Below are 20,296 nucleotides of genomic sequence, written 5' to 3' on the forward strand. Positions count from 1 at the left end.
ACCGGCACATGCCCGTCCGTTTTTCCCCCTTGCAGCAAAAGCAAAGCTCAACACCCAAAGGATGATGACGGCCACTTCGGGGGAGTGAGGGGGACCTTAAAACGCAGCTCCTGTTAGCTTCTTCAGGCATTATTTCCATCCCTATTGTTCCCCTGCTGCTGATGTATTGATTTGCTCCTAAACAGCACAAACAGCCTGTAAATACATCCTCCCCCCCTCCCGCCGTATATTTTCTTTTGTTAGAGCCATTCATTTCTATAAAGGCATTAGATTACAGACTTCCTGGCTTGCCGCACTCCATTAACGCGCTGGTAACCACCCCTTCCCAGCCAGCCATTAACCACCACCTTTAATAACGGAGATTTAAAGGTTCGGGGCATGATAAACAGCTGAAGGTATAACTTTACAGCTGCCTCTCCAAAGGTGCGCAAACCTCCAGATCCGGACAGGCAAATGGGTTTGTTGGGCTTGCGTTAAGTCGCAGACTCGCGCGCCGAGTCCTGGAGTCGAGCTCTAAATAACAGGGGTCAGAGCCCCGAGTCCCCCCGGGGCCCGGCGGGAAGGAGCCGTCCCGCGCGGCGCCGGAGAGCGGTAGCACTGGCTGCCGGCGGCCGCGACGTCCCGCCGGCCGCGCTGGCCCCTTCCAGCTGTGTTTGTGCTGGCTCCTTCCTCGAGGGCTTCTCCTGTTACGCCGAGCCCGGCGCAGCCGCCGCCGCGCAGCGGCCGGACACGCGCTGCCCGCCGCGGGGTCCCGCTCGCCCCGCCAGCACGCAGGTGCCTCTTCCAGCCCGGCGGCAGTGCTGTGCGGCCGGCTCCGGGGCTCTGCTCGCCGTGAGATGTCCGACGCGGACGCGATTTGGGGGCCGCCGGCCTCTTGGGGGCCGCGGGCAGTGAGAGGTTAACCTCCCGCTGTGAGGACCTGTGCTCCACCTCTGCCACAGTTATCTCCCCGGGACTGCATTTAGAAATACTGCGTGTAATTAACTGTTATCAGGCTGTTAAGCAGTGTGCTGAAGTGTGAACTTATCGTCCAATTGTTTCCTTTATTTACCAACCCCGTGCCGCTCTTGGGGACAGCGTCTGTGCTCAGTCGGATTAGCAGGCTTTAGGGTACCAAGCGCTGGCAGCAGAGAGCAGGTCCTGGCGAGAGGCGGCTGCGAAGGTGCCCGGGTCCTCGGCCACCCGCCCCGCGCAGGCTGCAGCACGGCCACGTGCCCACGCGCGCCGGCTTCCAAACCTCACTGCAGCCCTGCGGCGAAGCCCGAGCTGCACAACGCCGAGGATGTTCCCAGCGCGCTCCCCAGCCTCTGCCACCCAGCCTCGTGGGCACACGTACTGTTTTTATTCTTATACATGGCAGAGACTTTAACGCCTGTAGATAGATGCGAGTTACGGGCCCCACTCACAGATGGGGAAGACAGCTGCTGGCTTTTGTGCACTGACATGCTCTGTTCGCCCCTTCCCCCTTTCATTTGCTGGACTTTGTTTCCCTATTCAAAAAAAGAAAGAGGCGGCGAGGCTGGGAAGCAGCGCACATCCCTGTGCATTAGACCACGCGTCCGAGACCGGGGACCTCATGCCAGGGCAGGACAGCCACGTCCCCCGCGGTCCTCCCTGCCTTGCTCAGGCCCAGCTTTGGCTTCCCAGCACCACGGCTCCCGCTTTTTGGCCAGAGCCTCTCTGCAAGCTGTGCTTTGGGCCTGCCACCTCCTCGGCTCCCCGCCGCCACGGTTGCCGCAGCTGCTCCCTCGCCCCCCTCCAGGCACGGCTGCCACCGCTCCCTTCCCCTTCCCGTCGCTCCTCCACGCGCTCTCCCACCCAACAACCCAGGCTGCTGCCTCCTCCTCCCCTCCTGGCCTGGGATCCTGCCTACTCTTCCCTCCGTTGCTCTCTCTTCCCCAGCAGCACTGGCCCTGGCAGTGCCGGCAAGGAGTCCAAGACATCATGATACACCATCAGCCCCACGTGGCTTCTTCCATGCTCTCCCCGCACGGAGCATCGTGTGCCCAGCAGCACTTACTAGCACGGTCCCTGGGAACTGCTGCGTCCTTTGCTCTTTGGGACGGGGTGCGACAACCAATGCCCACAAACCTGCGTGCATCCCCCCAACACCGGTAATAGATGAGATATGCAGCTTCTAAACAACTTCCTCTGCGCCATCTGCATGCCATACTGCACGCCAGATGACAAGATAAAATTTGCAACAGCAAAGTTCTTGGAGCGCAGCAACCTTCCAGAGACGGCAACCACAGCCTGAGGCAACAGCAGCGACACCAGCTTAGTCATGCACCTAGGACAGAAGACACCAAAACGCTGGAGCTGACGGGGGGAACACACAGCAGAAGCCAGAAAAAATGCCTGAAAACCACACCAGACCACTGCATCCCTGAGCAACGGCAAAACTGGTGCCAATAGCTGGGGATTGGCGACCAACACGCAGAGGTGACAGCGCAGCACCTAGAAGACGGGGGCAAGCCAATACTGAGAAAAAGAGATGCTTCGGAAAGCACCACCAGGTATGGGCTTTAACTTCCTCCGAGTACATGCGTAGGTCACGTGGCCAAGACCGCCTCTTGCTGAAGCCTCCCGCGCGCAAGGCATGCTGCCGTCAGCAGCTTCCCCTTCAGCCATGGAGAGCGCGGCCGCGGCGGCACCCCCAGGCACCTGGCCCCGCTGCGCCCAGGAAAGCCACTACGTGCCATTAGTGAGACACAGAAGAACCAGCGCTTCCCTCTCTGCACCCCTTACGAACCTGGCAGACAGTCCAGACGGCCCTAGAGACAGCGTGTCTCAATCCGCTTGGAAAAAAAATCTAAAAAAAAAACAAACCCAAAACGTTCTAACTTGAAACAAACCTTTTATATAATGAACCAATCAAACAATTATCTTTGCTCTGGTATGTTCAAATCAAGGAAATCATCATCGACGATAACAACCAATTTATGGAGCTCATTTAAAGCCACAGTATCCCCGGCTGCCGATGCACTAATGAACAATAAAGGTCACTCTACTACAATACCATTCCAAATATTTTCGGATTGTACGGTGTGATAGATTTGAAGCGGCACGTTTATAAAAAGACATCGAGACACTTTGCAGAGGGAAGCGGGAGCGGAAAGAGATCTGCGCTGCTCCTGGATACCAGACCGAAGAGGGAGTAACTCAATGCTGCGCGGGACCCGGCGCCCCGGCCGCATCCGGGCCTCAGCCACAGCCTCTGGATGTCAACGGAAACATTTCAGGGAGCTTCGCATTAAGCTCTTGTATAGGAAAATGGGATCTGAAGGGGGGCAGGGAGGGAATGAGACATCTGTATCCTGGAATCAAGTCAGGAAGTTAAGGCCCGAAAGCCTCAGACAACAAATAAAGAGCCAGAGCGCTCGATGCGGGCTGCCGAAACGCCGCGCACGACACGGAAACGTTCCTCTCCCGTTCTGTCTTTGGGGTGTCCAGAGAAAAGAAAGATCAAAATACAATCGATTTATTTTTACTTTCTAAGTGCTCATGATCCAGACAGTGGTACATACATGCAATTACTGCGAAACAAGATTTTCTCCTTGATGAATAGCGTGACTCTGCTAGATGGATGCTACATCTATGATCATTAATAACATGGCAACTGTGGCGATGGAGCCGAGCATGTCCTAAATTGCGGTGTCATGTCTCTGAGTGTTACCAGAACCAGATGCTTCAGAGGAAGCTGCAATTAGCAGACAATTAATAGTTTGCATAGGCCCCACAGGACAAAAGCAACTCCCCCTCCCCTCCCCCAAACCCAACCCTAAACAAAACAATTATAGGTCTAAGTCCAGATTTGCAGTGAGAGCTGCAGGTTTCAGAAGCACAAAACAGTTGATGGCGTGTCTGCACTTACAGACAGTGACAGCAAAAAGAATAAAAACCTGATACTTAATTTTGACAGATCTACTGTTTGAATCCCACAGGAAAAAAAGCACAATATGGGAGAAAGGGTCGATGGGGACTTTTGAATTAAGTCTTCTCCAAACCTCAGTGTTAAGTCTTCAAACGTTGACTTGGGTTCCTCTTTAATAAAAATACACGAAATGCTATTTCCCATAAAATGGGATTTTCTTAAAAAGAACTTTGCAACATTTCAAAGGTCCCTCTTTTTTAATGGTCACAAAGTAAAAGGAGGGTATTTCATATCATATCAAGCAGCTACCAAATACAACAAATACTCAAGAAGGACCTGCCAGTTTTCTAAGTCGGAAAACCACAAGGCAGTAATACCATTCTGAGGATGCAAAATGGTCTCCGTGTACTAATGTCCCTTGAAAAACTTTTAAAACTTGTGGTATAAACTAGTGCAACTGAAAATGAAATGTCTAAGGAGGAAAAGACCAGGGTTAAGGGTTCTGTATTGATTTTTTTTCCACACTGGGATTAAAGTGATTTCAGCTGGGACCCAGCATTACAGATGTAATTATAATTTCCATTTATATTTTTAGACTGTGTACAAAGAAGTGTAATAATGGACAGCTGAACATTTTTCATTGTCCGTTAAAAACGAAATGTTTCTGATGAAATCTCTGTAAGACCATGGACCACTGCAGTAATCTCTCAGTAACAGAGCTTTCTTTAGATGTTTGGTGACGAGAGGAAAGGGAGAGCCGTCAGCCCTTCACACAAAGGAATCAAACTAAAATGACATTAAGGTTGTTATTCCCCTCAATAATACTAAAGAGATCCCAAGTTAAGATCAGTAACAAGTCTCTTCAAAGAAAAAGTCACATTATTCATCAAATAACCTTTCTTGATATTATTTACAGAATATCTAACAAAAACCATTGCATTAAGGCAACATTAAGGAGGCACTATTTAAACAACAGAAAGTTCAGAAAGTGGAAAAGTGAAATTTCTGACCCCAGCCTTCCCCCATGTTTTACAATACACATTTAAGTCCAGGCTTCCTGGAGGCTCCTGATAGCTGGGTGCGTGATTGCTACTGAAAAGCAAAACCTATTCAAGGTAAAGCAGGTGCTTAAGTGCTCTGATGGGTCTGGGCCTAAGACTCCATGTTGTAAACCCCAACTCAATTTCAGCTGACTAATTGACTTCTCCTTTTATTTAAATTCCTTTTTATTTCAACCAGATCTGCTCTGCTGTTCTGTGCTTCCTGCCACGAACAGCGGTGCCATGAGGACGGCGGCGCGGCTTGTACCCGGGAACAGCTTCCCCGGGCCATTCCCGAGAGGGCTGCACCACGCTAAGCGGTAAAGTGATCCTTAAAGAAAATTTGCAAAACCAGCATGGGTAGATTCAGGCAGCCTAAATTCAGCCTAGTCCCTCGTCAGCGAGAAAGCCAGATGCCATTGGAGACCTCTAAAAAGCTAATTAGAAGAGTAGCTGCAGTTAAGTCAGCCAGTAAGAAACAGCACGCAGAGGGAAGTCGGGCTTTCTGAGGGTGGCCATCAGTGTCCTTAACGATTTTAGCTGATTTTGGAAATCTTAATTATTGAATGTAGAGTTGTAAAGTGTGTTTGCTGTTTGGGGACCTCTAGAGAAAACGGGGTTAGTGTGTTAGACCATGTTAGACCTTTCTCCTATTCGTTTTGTCTCACCTACAGTCTGGAGTGGTTGATTTTGGTTCAAGAGGATATCAGTATTACCTCTTCAAAAAAACAAAACAAAGGGAAAAACCGGGGCCATGCAATGCTTCTGAAATGCATTCTTTCTATACTGAAGGCTTCTCTGCTTTCAGTAAAATAGTATTCCTGTTCTTCAAAAAACAGCGTCTCAGAGGGAGTCAAAATTCATAATAAAAATGCTAAACGAGGGACCCAAACCTAGTGACACGCGGGTATGTACAACACAGTACGCTAACACCTAGATCCAAGCAAAAAGCCATTCGCATGGATTTTCAACTGTGAAATCCTGCTGAGATGGGTTTTGCTTGCCAGATTTTGTCATGATCTACAACAGACTGCTCTCCAAGTGCTTCCTTTCACCTGGAAAACAAAGGCTATTTTCCTTCTTTAAATGAAGAAAAGCTCCAGCTACTCAATATCCAAGGACCCCCGTCGGCTCGGGGTTTTGCTTGATAACCTGGGCTGGGTTTCGTTCACACGCTTCCTGCCCTGTCTCTCCTCTCCCGCTGAAACCGGCTGCCAGCTTCCAGGGTGCTGCCTCAGACCATGCAACTCCCAGCTCCAATTATCCTTGCTGAATTACATCTGGAGTGGAACAAAAATGGCAGATAATTCACTTTCGATTAAAGTTAACGCTCTCCTCCTCTCGCTTCCCACGTCTGTTACACAGCGGACGTGTTTGCGTGTTCTTTGCTCTTCCAGCTGTTGCAAGCACATGAGATATCAATTACTGCGTGCGCAGAGGACGGTGACTTGAGGAACAGCTCCCAGTTTACACGGCTCCTCACCTCTATCACTCACTAACATTTAAATGAACCTGTTGAAAAGAGTCCTGCAGCAGAGGGATTCCTTAGGATCCCTCTCTCCCATTTTTTCCCTATTAAATGGTTCATCAGAGCAGATTAACTCTTTAAAACTAAGTTATTCAAGCAGCTGTAGGATCCCATCTGCTCATGCTGAACAGAGCAAGTTACTAAGCGAAGGCCACACTGGTAACACGTAGAAGTCAGTAGTGAGTATGAATTACGACAGTAACTGTAGAGCCAGATTAAATTACATTCAGCAAACAAAGATTTGGAGTACAGCAAAAACTTACCATTATTTTAAAGAGGCGTTTAAGTTTTCAATAGGTGCATTAGAGTATTTAATATATTTCAAAATAAAGCTTGCTGAAAGTCAGGCGAGGCCTACATACTACATAGCAGCAGCCACGTGCCCACAAAGTTTTGCTGGCACGCTCCTGGCATATCTACATTGCTCGCTACCTGTGGGAAGGATGCTCAATAGCTTATGCAGATTTTCCCAAATAAGCATCAATAAAAGAGTGGTATCACTGTGCATCTTGTGTTTTGTTTATGCCATATTTCAAAGAACTGTTCTGTTAGAAAATTTTGTACAGGTGCTGTGACAGAATTAGTACTAATTTACATAACTATTAAATGCTAGAACAATACAGTATTTTCCAAGGCTTGAGATGAAGGTAACATTTTGTAAGAAAGCAGGGACTCAATTTTCTCTATAACAAGTTACAACAAGAGTTTTAACTCCATGTTGCTTCTTAACAAACTTATTGGTTTATAACTGTTACTGATCTGAATGTTACCAGTTATTAGAAGACCTTGAATTACATTCATTTTTAAGTCTTCATTTTACTTCACTTGTAGCTGTAGTGTGATGGAATGGAGGTGGAGAAGAGAATAGGTGTCATGCAAAGCTACATTCCTTGTCCTAAAATCTCCAAAATATGGAGAGGTTTGGACTGCTAAGATTGGTGGGCAGAATTCTTGGGGAAAAGCCAAGTATGCTAACCAGATGCAATAAATGACACCAGAGTTTAACCCAATTGCTACAAATCTGACCTTGCCAACAAAGAAATAGAGGAACATACTCTACCAGTGATTGCATTTCAGTCTGACCTACCACTTGTGGAAATCAAGAGGCGTATCTCCATGGATTGCAGTGGTTCTGGATCTGGCTCTCACTAGCTTCTGCAGTACTTCTTGCAGAGTAAGGTGCTACTCAGTTTGGACCACTCTGGCCAAAACATGACCTTAGAAAGTGTCATGGAGCAACATAAAAGCCTTAGGTGAATATATGGGCAAAGAAAGTTGGATAAAAACCCATGGAATTTAGAATATTCTCTTGATATGTGTTTAAGGGACTTCAGTGCAGAGAAATTAAATATGTCACCCACTCACGAAATGGAAGCAGTTTGGCTGCCAATCGCATGAGCTGTATTGAAACAGCTGCTCTAGCAACTGTTTTTACTATTAACTTCTTCAGTGATTCTCTCAATCCCAAATTAGACACCTCTTTCCTTTAATCGCCAATTTACATAAAAGCTCTCTCCTCACAAGGCAGGGTTTCAAGCAGAATAACAATCACCAACAACCGCAGTTTTGTTTAAAGCACTGCCCTTGTGCTTCTCTGTAGATCGGATCACTCCCATCCCTATTTATTCTCATTTCTCAGTGGGTGGCACTCTGAGTGCTCATGGCTGTCTCCTACATGTTTGCAAAAGAACTCTTCTATTTGCAAAGTCCTTATGTTTGAGTCTTTAAGCTTTCATAGCCTGTCATTACCTTCCAGCATGCAATTAAGACTGTCCACTCCACATACAATTCACTTTCCTACTTCACCATCAAAATCTCCTTTCCTGTTCCATAAATGTGTATGCAATAATACATATAACTGACTCTCTTTAAATGTCTTGCTATTAGAAGTTGATTCTTGCCATCACAACAGTGCAAATTCCTTGTACCTTTTAATGTCTTCCCTGTCTTTTTTCTGAACTTGATTTGCAAAAATTGGAGGCAGACAAAGGGATGGGGTGGATTATGGAGAAGTAATTGCAGTCTGCCTCCGAACGATGGGCCCCAAAGCAAGGCTGTGATTCATTTACAGGAATCTAGCAGAGTTGTGATAGAACGTGTAAGATATTCATGCACAACGCTGTGGGAGAGCTGCAGGAGGCTTGCTCAAAAACATTGATCCAACGACCTCAAAAATCGCCTGTTCTACAGACTATGTACTTACACCTGATGCTGTTGACTTCCTATACTTCTCCTTTGCTGGCTGGCTTTAAAGGATGTTCACCGGCAACACTCTTTCAACCGCACCGCCAGACCTATTTATCAAGAGAGCGCCAATGCCCAGAACTTGCAGTGGAGCTGGCTTTTCTTATTTTAAAAAGAACTTCCCTACAAAAAGAAAAACTTGTTTCCTTACCTTAGCAGCTTAAGGTCCACACTTTACCTTAGCAGCTTAAGGTCCACACTTTTTGATCGGTTCTGATTTATAACCCAACACAAGCAGCAACATTTTTACTCCAAATATCCATACTTTCTCTTATAAAGCAGCCAGCTGAGCTCCCCTGTCTGCCAGTCCCCGGGCGATCTCAATATCCACCTCAACAATGCAGCGGAGATATTTGCATTTTGTGGCACACATCTTATTCCCCGGGTTTCACTCAGCACATCACTCTGCTGACGCGTTCTATGGGACATATGCTTTTGTTTTTTAATTTGATCTTCTTCTTTTTAATTTGCATTCACTTATCTTTTTGCCACAGATCCTTCACCTAAACCTAACCATTTTCTACTGACACTTACTTCTTTCATTAGTATTTTGTTCCCGAATAGTTGTTTTGTTTTTTTACTGATTGGAGGCATAGCTAGCATTGCTTTTTTTCCTGTTAATGAGGCAATACCTCCATAACTTCATTAAATTTTATAATATTAATTCAAACACTTTTGTCTGAAGACAGTATTTTCCTCAATCGCCTGTATTTTTAAGTTGAATTTAGTGCCCTAAGCTTTAGTGGGAGGTCTTTATCCCTGTTATACACTAAAACCCCCACCAGATCCATGTTTTTTGTAAATGTGACACTTTGAAGTATTTCTATTTACTCCAGCTAATATCTTCTTGCAAAACAGGCTGGCTGTTTAGTTTCAAAATATTAATTGACTTTTAAACTATTCCACATTGCATTAACTGGCTCTTCACTATGAGGAGCTGAGTGACTTATTAGAAAAATTGACAAAATCCATCCCTGTCTGCCTCCTCCTCCACTTCCAAAGTATTCTTCTGGGACATCTGGCTTTTAGCATTTTTTTTTTCAAGCTACGTCCCAGTTGTTGCAGATATTTTCTTTGCTAAATTTCCTTTAGTTATTCCCATGGAAATTACAGAGGTGGCCTGTCAGCCGCAATCCATGATTTCATGCCGCGAACTTTGACCTTCCCGACTTTCTAAGGAATGCTTTTTCAGTATTAAGACTTAATTTGCCCTGGACAGGGAACTTCCAGTTAGTTTCAGCTGATACCTCGCTGTGTTTTGTTAGAAAGCTGAAGGCTTGTTTAACAAGCAAATCCCCTCCCTTTTGAATTCAACTTGAGAGACTTCTGTAAGTGATCCTGTTTACAATTTTACTTCCTCCTTTCAGCCAAGTCTTCGAGAAACGCAGGTCACCTCCGACACACGCTCGCTTTCTGAAGCATGCCCACAGCGCGCTGCCCCTGCCCTCCGTGCTCTGCTTCGCTGCCCGAGGCTCTTGCTGCTGAAGGTACCCACAGGCTATTTCTGAACTTGGTGTGTTTTTGGACGAGTGTCTTTGGACACGGCACACAGGAAAAGCCCTCCAACATCACGTATGACGCAGAGGTGATGCTGGTGCCGCGGCACGCTCGAGCAGAGCGGGTGAAACCGGGACGCACCAGGACCAGAGGCAGCGGAGCCTCCCGCGCTCCGTCCTCCTCCAAAGGCACCGGCTTTCCCGACAGCTCAGACATACCGGGCAGTTTTCACAGCAAGCGGTTTTATTGCCTTGCAGAGCTAAGTACAGTTAGTTAAGCAAATCTTAACTGTTTGATATTGGATTGAAGCTAATCTTTTAATGAGCACATCAGCTCCATTCCCAAGCCTGTGCAAGACTGAGCTCTATTTTTCCTTTTGCTTGTATTTCATCTTGGCTGGTTTATTGCAACATTTCTTGGAGGTCCTTGACTAGGACCAATATTTCCATTAAAACTGATTCTAAATTCATCTGCCAGGACTTAAAAACCAACTAAAACCATACACATATTTCATTTATAATGAGATCATCACACTGGAAGATACAGACAGATAAGGTTCTGCTGCATTTTCAATGAAAGTACAGCTGTCAAGATAAAACTCATACTTAAAAAATGTCCCTGAGTTACTGATATTACTTTAGATTATTAAAACTGAAGAGAAAGTTAATAAGCAAGTATGCCATAGAATATACTGTTTGTATATTATTTATATTTTATGCAACTAGGATGATGAAATTAGGTAGGTCACTCATTTTTGTTCCCTGCTTAGTTCTAATCATATTTAATTTTTTAAGTTTCTAAATTATCAAGTCATCTTAGTTTGCTGCTCTGTTGGGGGAATATTTTAAAAAAAATGACTTACATTGAAAATTAAAGTAAAATATTTACTCGCAATTGGTTTTCAAACCTCTCTCTTGACTCTCTTAATTTTTTCCTTGACATTTTGGGCAGAAATAAAACTAGCAGAATTTAATGTATTTAAACTGTCAGCCCTCTCTGAAATGTTTGTTTTACTAAGGCTGGTTTGTTAACTTTTCCTGGCTGTTCAAGCCAATGGTTGGCAAAGTTTTGGCATACAGGGGAGTAATTTATTCTCTCTCTCTCTCCCTCTTTTTTTTTTTTTTTTATCAAGAGCAATGTGTATTTGTTAAGCTTACTTGCCAAGAGCCGTATTTATAAACTCATCTTTAAAAAGCACAGATATTCATTAGTTCCCTGTGTTTGGAAGCATTTTTTTTTCCTCTTAAGGGGCAAAAAAATGAAAAAACAGTAGCAGAATGGGAATCGGGCTAGTACCCGCGGGGCAGTGACTTCGCGGGGCCCGCTGTGGCACAGGAGGGACACAAGCGCTCTGCGAAGCAGGAGCAGCGTACGGCAAGGGGGGCACAGACACAAGCAGGCAGAGACACTGGCACTCGGTGTAAAACACTTCGGCACTGTCAAGAGACTCCTCACAACAACCGAACCCACATTAATCATCTGGAAGAGGCAGAGAGTGGAATGACGATAAAACAGGACAGCCTTGACTGCAGGCGAGGAGAAGTAGCATGAGAAATGGGGGAGACACGGTCTTTTAGCTGTACCCCAAAACTATGAAATATTTTCCTATCTCCCTGCCCTTTTCTGTATTGCACCACTTCGGAGGGCAAATCTGGGCGCTAACAACACAATATTGTGTGTCAACCCAAAGAGGATGCTAGCTTAGCGAGTTTCTGGCTGTAACAGCTTTTAAGCTATGCTGGCACTTAGGGAGCTTATTTCGCCGCTAAAAGTCAAATTTGCCCGGAGGTAGCCAGGCCAGTAGTGGCCTCGTGCCCCCCCATGGCCATGCCGAGCCTGCAGCTGGGACGGTCCCGGGAAGCCCTGCAGCCTCGGGGGCACCGGCTCTGGGGACGGTCCCGGGAAGCCTTGCAACCTCGGGGGCATCGGCTCTGGGAAAGGCCCCAGGCTGACCCGGAGGAGCAGGCCGGGTCGGGGAGGCTAACCAGGGCGTACGTCCACCCAGCAGCCTTAGCAGAGCGCATGAGCGGCAGGGAAAGGTGTAAACCCGTGTCACGGTGCCAACAGAAACAGTGAATATCCAGACAGCCTCCTCTTCCTGAATGACGTTGGCATCCAACAGTTCTGCCCGTTCACTACTCTGTTAGGTCCCAGCTTTCCACACACCTTCAACCAGGCTACGTATAACTTAGCAATAATCATACTGCAATTGGGCAAACGACACAATTCTTGGTGGTTTCTCCCCCCTGCTGCTTTTTAAAGCATGCCTGGAGCAAGCGAGTCTAAAGGCAGAAGACGCAGAGGCGGGGAAACTCGCAAGTGGACTTTCGACTTGAGGAAACTAATCGACAGGGACAAAGGAGCTTCACCTCCAGTGTTCATGGGCTTCATCAATTTTTTTCTGCCAGACTCACCGCGCGTGGATGACAAAGATGAGCTTTGTGGAAGGTGGTCCAGTTCAGAAAAGGTGCTACACTATAATCTGTACAGCAGCCAACAGTTTGCAACACAGATTTATCAAGAATATACGTGCATACCAAAACTCATTAGCACTGCATGACTAAGGTGGAGAGGATGGCGTGGTCAGCAACAGCGTTAGTGGGAGGACAAACAGCTGAATTGCTGCTCTTCCCACAACCAGAAAGATGGTTATGCTGTTACAAAACCTTGCAGGAAGCCTAATTGCAGCTCTCAGTCCAAGTCTGCTTCAGGGGTACGGGGGACATTTCAAAATCTGAAGTCACCACAAGAGGCTGGGATGTCATATTACGCACCAAAGTTGTGCAGAAGTGCACACTGTATGTTCAGTTGTGCAGCTGCACTCACAGAATACGGCTTTGGTGATTCTGGACTGAGTAAGCTATTTTCCTGCCAATAAGGTTTTGGCAAAAAAACCCATGTTTATGAGAATACATCTGTGGATGCTCTTTTGATCCAGGTGGGCGATGCTACGGTGCAGAGAGTGCTACGAGGCAGCACTGGCATCGCCTGCGATTACTGCAGCCTGCATCAGCACTGCCACTCTCCCTGCGGGCCACGAAACACAACGTCGGGCTGAAACAGAGAAAAGGCAATTCGACAGAGCCATGTAAGGAAGAAATCAACTGCAGAGAGGAACAACGGGAAACTGAGAGGCAGAGAGCTGTTGAGAAGCGGCCAAGCGCCAAGACGGACACCGGAAGATAACCGGGGAGAAGAGCAGCAGTACGGTGGGACAGAACGACGTTGCCGTCCTTACTGGAGAGCCACCGCGCCGCTGCGCGACACCTCCCAGCGCACGTGGATCAACGTGAAACACTGACCGCAAGGCCAGGCCACCCGGCTGATGGTTATAACCGCGACCGCACTGCGGGGTGATACTGTGTAAAGCACTGCTGGATGTCGGGAGGAATGCAAACGAATTGCATGAGATGAGAAGGGGAAAAGACTTTCTGCAACGTGGGATGGATTACGTTAAATCAAAGCGATTTCAAGTAAAAAATTTAATTGTGATTTAAATCAACAAGCAAGGAATCTTGATTTAAATAATTGATTTTAACCTTGCTTTTTCATCTGTGCTCTTTGGTTAGTCGATTCCCATAGGTCGGGAATGCTCTGACAAGCTGATTTGCAGCTAATTATAGTCTCTGCACTAAAAATGTGATTTCTTTTTGTTAACCAGGGGATTATACTATATACATATTTAAGTAATGCCAGTATATTAATTTCAGATGCTGCTAGATAATGCTGAATGACGACTCTTATTTAATATATAATTAACTTTTTCTTGTGATTTTTGTCAAGCCACTTTCTGATGACGTCTTTGGGATTCAATTAAATTGCAGAAACCCTGCATTTTGATATAAACTTGGTTAGTAAAATAAAGGCAGGCAGCTTCAACTGCAGGAAAAAGCTAATGAAACTTGCTAAGTAATCCATTCCTTCTCTTTGAGGACCCTTATCTCTTCATGACATAGGTGTTACGGAAACTTTGCTTTTGATCCAAACAGTTGGAAATTTTTTTGACTTGACTGTAGAGGCTACCTCGTACCTTGACGGCGTGGGGACCCCAGCCCCCCAAGTCAGTGCTGTTCCCATGCTTTGTAGTGAAAGACTTAAGTGCTCAATCTATTTAGTTCATTGAAAGGGAGGTTCAAAGATGACATAAATGATCACTGCCCAGAAGTACTGAGGCGGAGGGATTTTGCAGACTGTTCTTAAAATCTAGCAGAAGCCCCCCCCCCCCATACCTGGAAACTGAAATTGGACCATTTCAGACCCCCCCCCCAAAAGAAAAAGCACAATCTTTTTAACTGAAATAATTAACCTCTGAAGAATGTCATGAATTCTCCACTACCTGAAATTTTAATTCTAGGTTAAATGCTTTTGTAAATGCATTTATAAATTAGTGCTATGAATCAAAATTGAGCTTTACTTTGATGCAGAAATACAGAGGGTCTTGGAGGGCTCAGACTAGCTGATCAAAATGGTCATTTCTGGCTTCATACCTGGAAACTGAGCATGTGCTTCTTTTAGCCACTGCCTTAAGGAGCACGAGTTGCATGGTCCATCTGAGCAGAAGCTTCCAGCACGGCAAGGCTGTGTGCTGCCACCGCACCGCAAGGCCAGCTCCTTAGTACATTTGCCAGTTTCCCAGTTTTGAGGTGCACGTTACATTTACCACGGATATTCCTGTGGACCACACACACTAGTTTGCTCAGCGATCTCCTCCCAGACACTGAATTACGGCTGAACTTATCCTCACAGCCTGCACTCATTTTTGCATGCTAGGAGTTATTTTCTGATGCTCTTAAGCGCCTTTCCAGCCCCACCCCTTTTCCTGACAAAAACGCCTGCTTTTCAACAGCACGAGGATTCAGGAGGAAGTCTGGAACACCAGCTTTCTTATGGAATCAGCATTCCTTACCAGGAAGGTGGCTCAGCTTTCTGATCTACACTCACGATGCCAAGCAGTGTCCTGTCTCAGAGTCTGGTAGTCTCTGCTTCTGGTCACAGCCAGCTTTTCCACCACGGGAGCAAGGGCTGCGTCTTCCGGACGTGACACTTCTCCAACCAACACTTCTCCAACCAAGGCTGCCTTTGGCAAGATTCTCATTTACGTTAAGACAGACTTCCCGAAAAGCGAGCTCAAAAATAAAACTATGAACAAACAGAGCAGCTTCAGCTTCCTATCTGCCCCTTAGTTTCATCGAGAAAATATTACGGATTACATCAGGAGAACGCTTATTAAAAATACTGTTTAAAAAAAAAAAAAGAAAGAAACAACACAAATATTTTCCTGGCTCCCACACCCTTGCCGTGCTCCTTTTCCCAAAAGGGAAGCCTAGGAAGTATAAGAATCAAGCCATTCTCCTCCTAAGTGGGAGGATTTAACATCGCTTAATAGTACTATTCAGCACTACTTAGCCTTAGCCCCAGGGCAACACGCAACTCTTGAGAGCAAAGAAGTGTCTCTCTCTCGGAAAGCCTTCCCGTCTGTCTTTCCCATTTTGCTGCTTTTCTGCAGACAGCGCAGCACAGTGCAGTGCCAGATGAAGAGCTGCCACTCTCCTGCCACAGTAACTTACCGTCTCTTTCAGGAGGTAATGTTTGCCTCTGTAGACATTTCTAAAGAAAGTCCACAGACTGGCATTATTTTAGCAGAAACTTAACTACATAACTCAGCTGGCCGCTCATTAAGCCAGTCGCACACAAAGCCTTCCTCCAAAGACTGCTGCCTCCTATTTTCAGCTTTTAATTAAAAGCGTAACCTTACACAGGAACAGATCCTACACCCATCAAAGGCAGCAAGGGCGTTGCTGAGCTCACCGAGACTGGGACACTGGCTTTGCTGCTGGGTCTACTGAAAAGGCAGGCACACTTGACACAGCTGAATTTCTCAAATACACTCAGTACAGATTTACATCACCCGAAATCTGGCCCATAATACCCAGGCTTAAATTAGCAGCTACAGGGAAGGATGGCAAAAATACAGAACTAGAGGGCAAAGCACCAAGGATGTTTTAAAGCTCAGTCTTTACAGCCCAGCAGCAGATGCTGGCGGATGCTGCTGACAGGGTGACTTCCCCTTCGCGCAGGATGCTGTCTTTGCACGGGAACGGGGCAGTGCCTCAGGGCACCGCACACCTATCAAGTTATTAGGCAGGTGATCCTTGCTCCCTCCTGCCCAGTGGGAAGGGAAACCAAAGCTCTCCTCCTCTCTCTATCCAGGCCCATGCATGCTCCTGACATGGTACCGGTTCCTTCCCCTCCTCTAGGGAAACCCCCGAGTCGAAGCCAACCTGCCTTCCACTCTTTCTTTGCATCGTGCCACGCCAGACTTGCAGGGAGAGGCCATTTCAACACAATATTGCAATAAGGATCTGTTTCCCAGCATCTACAACTCTCACCTGAAGCCTCTTTACGTATCGTCTATTAAATAGGACTTACATGGCTAAAGTCATAAACAATTGTATACCACGTCCATACCAAAAAGATATGACTTAGTGGTTTGACGGAGATCAGGAACCGGATAAGGAGGGGAAGAAACCCAAAGACACAAACCCACGAACGAATACAAGAATGCTAGGGAGCAGAAAGGTGCTCTCTGAGGAGCTACCACCACTCTAGCACCGCCTTGCAGGAGGCACACCCATTGCTTTCTCCTGAGATTTTTTTTCTGCTGCCCACTATAGTAGTGTTCATGGCTCCTTCACGGAAAATAGGTTGGCAAATGGCAGTTTTTACCTGGATTCCTCTGTACTTCTGGGCACTCAGCCATGCAAACAAAGAAATCACTCATTTCCATTAGCAGCTGGCAATAGGACTGCATCCCCTTCCTTTGGAGTTAGATATCATTGTAGCGATCTAGTCATTTGTGACTGCCAGGGCTTAATTACTGCGGTAACGTGAAACTGCAAGACTCACAAACCATGGCTGTAAACCCCAGCGGGTGGCTCGCTCGAGTGCCAGCGCCCCTGGGGAGTGCCACCCTCCAGCCGGGCTCCCCGCGGGTGGGAGCGATCCACAGATGAGCGTTCGGGTGCCCCGCGTGCAGGGTGGGCGCGCGGCTCACTCAGACCGCGTAACCCTGCTGCAGCACAGTCTGCCTCTCTCGACGGCATCATCTTCTTAGATAGCGCGACATGCCCCGCCCCGATCTCCAAAAGCTTACCCAGTGTTTGGATGACTTCCTAAATCGCTAATCCTAGCCAGCTAAATGCTCAGGCCTCTCATAGGACCTAAAAGTGATGTTTCCAGCAAGTTAAATGGAGGTTTTGCAAGAACGTGGTGAAATTCAGCATCTGATTCAGACAGAGTGGCTTTGAAAAAAAGTGGTGAACAGTTTGCTGTGGGACATGCCGAGGAGGCCAAGAGCTTTAAAAAAGAATGGGAAAGAAGGAATACACAGAGCACTTGACTGCTGTGTAAATCAAGGGTGTGTCTACACCTGGAACATGCTGAGTTCTGGTCATCCTAGCTCAAGAGGGATATAGCAGAAATAAAAGGAATTCAGATATGGGTGATGAAAGTAATTTCAGTGGGAAATTTCCATTTTAAAATGATTGGAAAAAATAAGCCTGATTAGCTTGGAGGGAAGATGAATAAAAGGAGACATGATAGAGGAATGCAAAAATTGCTGTAGAGAGTTACACCGGGCACCAATTGCTAATTTATTCTTGTAATTCACAAGGAAGTAGATACTCAAAAACCCTGAAATTTAAAATAGATAAAAAGACTATGTATAATTAAACTACACACAACTAACCTGCAAAAATCATTGCCAAAAACATGATAGAAGACATGAGTGTCCTACTTCGCAGGAGAAATTTCCAAAATGATGGCTGACACAAATGTCGTTTGAAGGCAGTAACTAAACTATAGACACATCCTTTGGTTGAGAAACCACATACATTAAAAATGCCTGCAAACATCCAACAATTTTTTGCAAGACAGCCTCTATATTGATTTCAAAAGTAAGATATTCTTTATATTTCCATTTGGAGTTGGACAAAATGTTACATATTTCTCCATCAGTCTTTGCAGTAACACCTTCAAATGTAAATAGCTCAGCGGAAAAAGAAAAAGAAGCAAAAAGAAAAGGAACAATGCACCTTCACTGATTTCCTAAAATGCCATCAGTACTTTATAATTGAAAATCTCTTCTGCGTTGCAAGCAACTTTTCTTGCTTTGCTTTTACATAAGAACTGATCTTGCTTGCAGTCCAGTGAGTGGACTGAGCAACCTCCTGGAGGTCCTTTCCAGCCCCCTGACTCTCAGGAAGGATGTTTTCTGTTTTTGTTTTCTTCCCCACTGCTTCCCACCATCTCCTCTGGTGCGCTCTTGCTCCTCTCTCTGGCTTGCTCATCTCACAGTCTGCTATCAGAACTCCCACAGAAATGGGAGTGAAATCTCAGAAACGCTTCCTTTTTGTCATGGCCCACTGGCTTCAGATTAGAATTATTCTTCATCGAGTTGATAAGGATTAAAAATTAAAAACAAAAACCCTCAGAGAATTTGCTCTCATTTCCGCAGTGCTCAGTTAAAGCACAGAGATGGTGTCTGGGACTAAGACTGCTAGTTAGATGGTCTCTGCAGCAACAGTGGGACTTCAGTAGCTGTGGCTGCTGTAGCAGAGAATTTCCACAGCAGTACCAGGTCTTTGCCAGCTAAGATTGTATCAGTATAAAGTCGGTCACAGTTATGCCCTGCGATGACCTGCTGTAAGTCTTGCAGAGCCACCTTCCTTAATGTCATGTTCCCTCCCGGTGGATCACGACTCTTGCTGACATGTTCAGTGAGGGACACCATTTCTTTTTTATAATCAACCATCCAAATTATTAATAAAGTTATAAAGATAGCATTAAATCAGCAAAAGGTGACAAGACGAAACTGCACTATTTTCTCTCACTTTGGAGCCAGACATCAGCTCTGGGCTGATGCCCCTAAGCACGGGAGGGAGGACGAGGGGGAGCGCGTCTGTCCGGGGCTCAGCACCGTACCTGGGCAAGGATGCATACTGCCTTTCCATCCCTTCGAAGTGCAGGTTGTATGAGCTCCCATCTGGACCTTTTCCAGGCACCTGTGGAGAGGAGAGTAATTACAAGATGAAGATCAATTATACACCCCGGTTACTAACAATGCATCTCAAAGCGATAAGCAGGGAACACATGATGCTGCAACATGCCATAATCAACAAAAGGAAGGCAGGGGCTCAAAGAAGCTGCAAATCCCATACATAATCTTATCACTGCTAACAAGAAAGGGCTCCGTATCAAACAGCTCTTTAGAACAGGTACAGCCTTCGGAGCCTCTGCCCTGTCCGCGTGCCGGCTGCGACGCTGCCGCTCCTTTCCTGGTTACTGGTCCTCCTCAAATGCACTGCTACCAGGAGGTAATCTAATGAAGCAAACACGCGCTTTCTGATTCCTGCAGCATAAGTATCTGAATCAAAGTTAGCATATTAGTATCCGGTTTGCTGTTTTTCTTCCCTTGGGGCATTTTGCACAAGTATAAAATGCGATCAAACAAGCTGCGCTTTCGTTCTTAACACAAACCCAGAAACTTTCTGTAACACCACTGCAAAGCTCAGCGTCCAGCTGGGAGTTAGGTGCATTCAGCATGCTCCGGTGCCATTTCGGAGGGGAAGCGTTCGTGCGCTCAGCCCAAACGCCAGCTCGCGGCTTGGTCTGTTTTCAAGATGGCAACTGGAGCTGGCGGAGAGCGAGATTCTTGCAAGAAGGCTCCAAGTGGGGTAGGCAACGCCGAACTCCAATGCTTTTAGCGCACAGGAGCTCTCCCAATTTCACTCACTCAATGCCTGCTGATGGCCCAAAGTGTTAAGAGCCTTGTTAAAATGGAGCTATTAGTCTTTTCCTCCATAAATGCAGGAGGTTCTGGCTGCATTCAGTGTTTCCTACATTAGTATGTATTCCTATTCCGGTGCTGCTGGAATCAGCAGTTTTACAAAGCAATATACTAAGAGGCCATTTAAAATCCCCTTCCCCTTTTACAGATTAATGGCAGAAGGGAAGATTTAATACCTTTTCAAACATTTTTAACAATTCATTAAAAAGAAGAGAATAAATCACACAAAGCTTTCTGCAAATGCCTGATTATAAAAAGAGAAAAAC

At 46.2% G+C, this 20,296-nt stretch overlaps 1 protein-coding gene across 7 annotated transcripts in view; it reads right to left on the reverse strand.

Annotated features, from left to right (window-relative positions):
- Positions 1-20,296, reverse strand: part of PARD3B (par-3 family cell polarity regulator beta) — a 432,959-nt gene that overhangs the window by 12,189 nt on the left and 400,474 nt on the right. For all 7 annotated transcript variants that reach the window (XM_064515264.1, XM_064515263.1, XM_064515262.1 and 4 more), the window contains one exon: positions 19,166-19,245. In XM_064515264.1, coding sequence (XP_064371334.1) covers positions 19,166-19,245 — 80 coding nt within the window. The remainder of the gene's footprint in view (positions 1-19,165; positions 19,246-20,296) is intronic.

Source organism: Dromaius novaehollandiae, chromosome 7 (assembly GCF_036370855.1).
Source record: "Dromaius novaehollandiae isolate bDroNov1 chromosome 7, bDroNov1.hap1, whole genome shotgun sequence".
In the NCBI taxonomy this organism is placed as follows: domain Eukaryota; kingdom Metazoa; phylum Chordata; class Aves; order Casuariiformes; family Dromaiidae; genus Dromaius; species Dromaius novaehollandiae.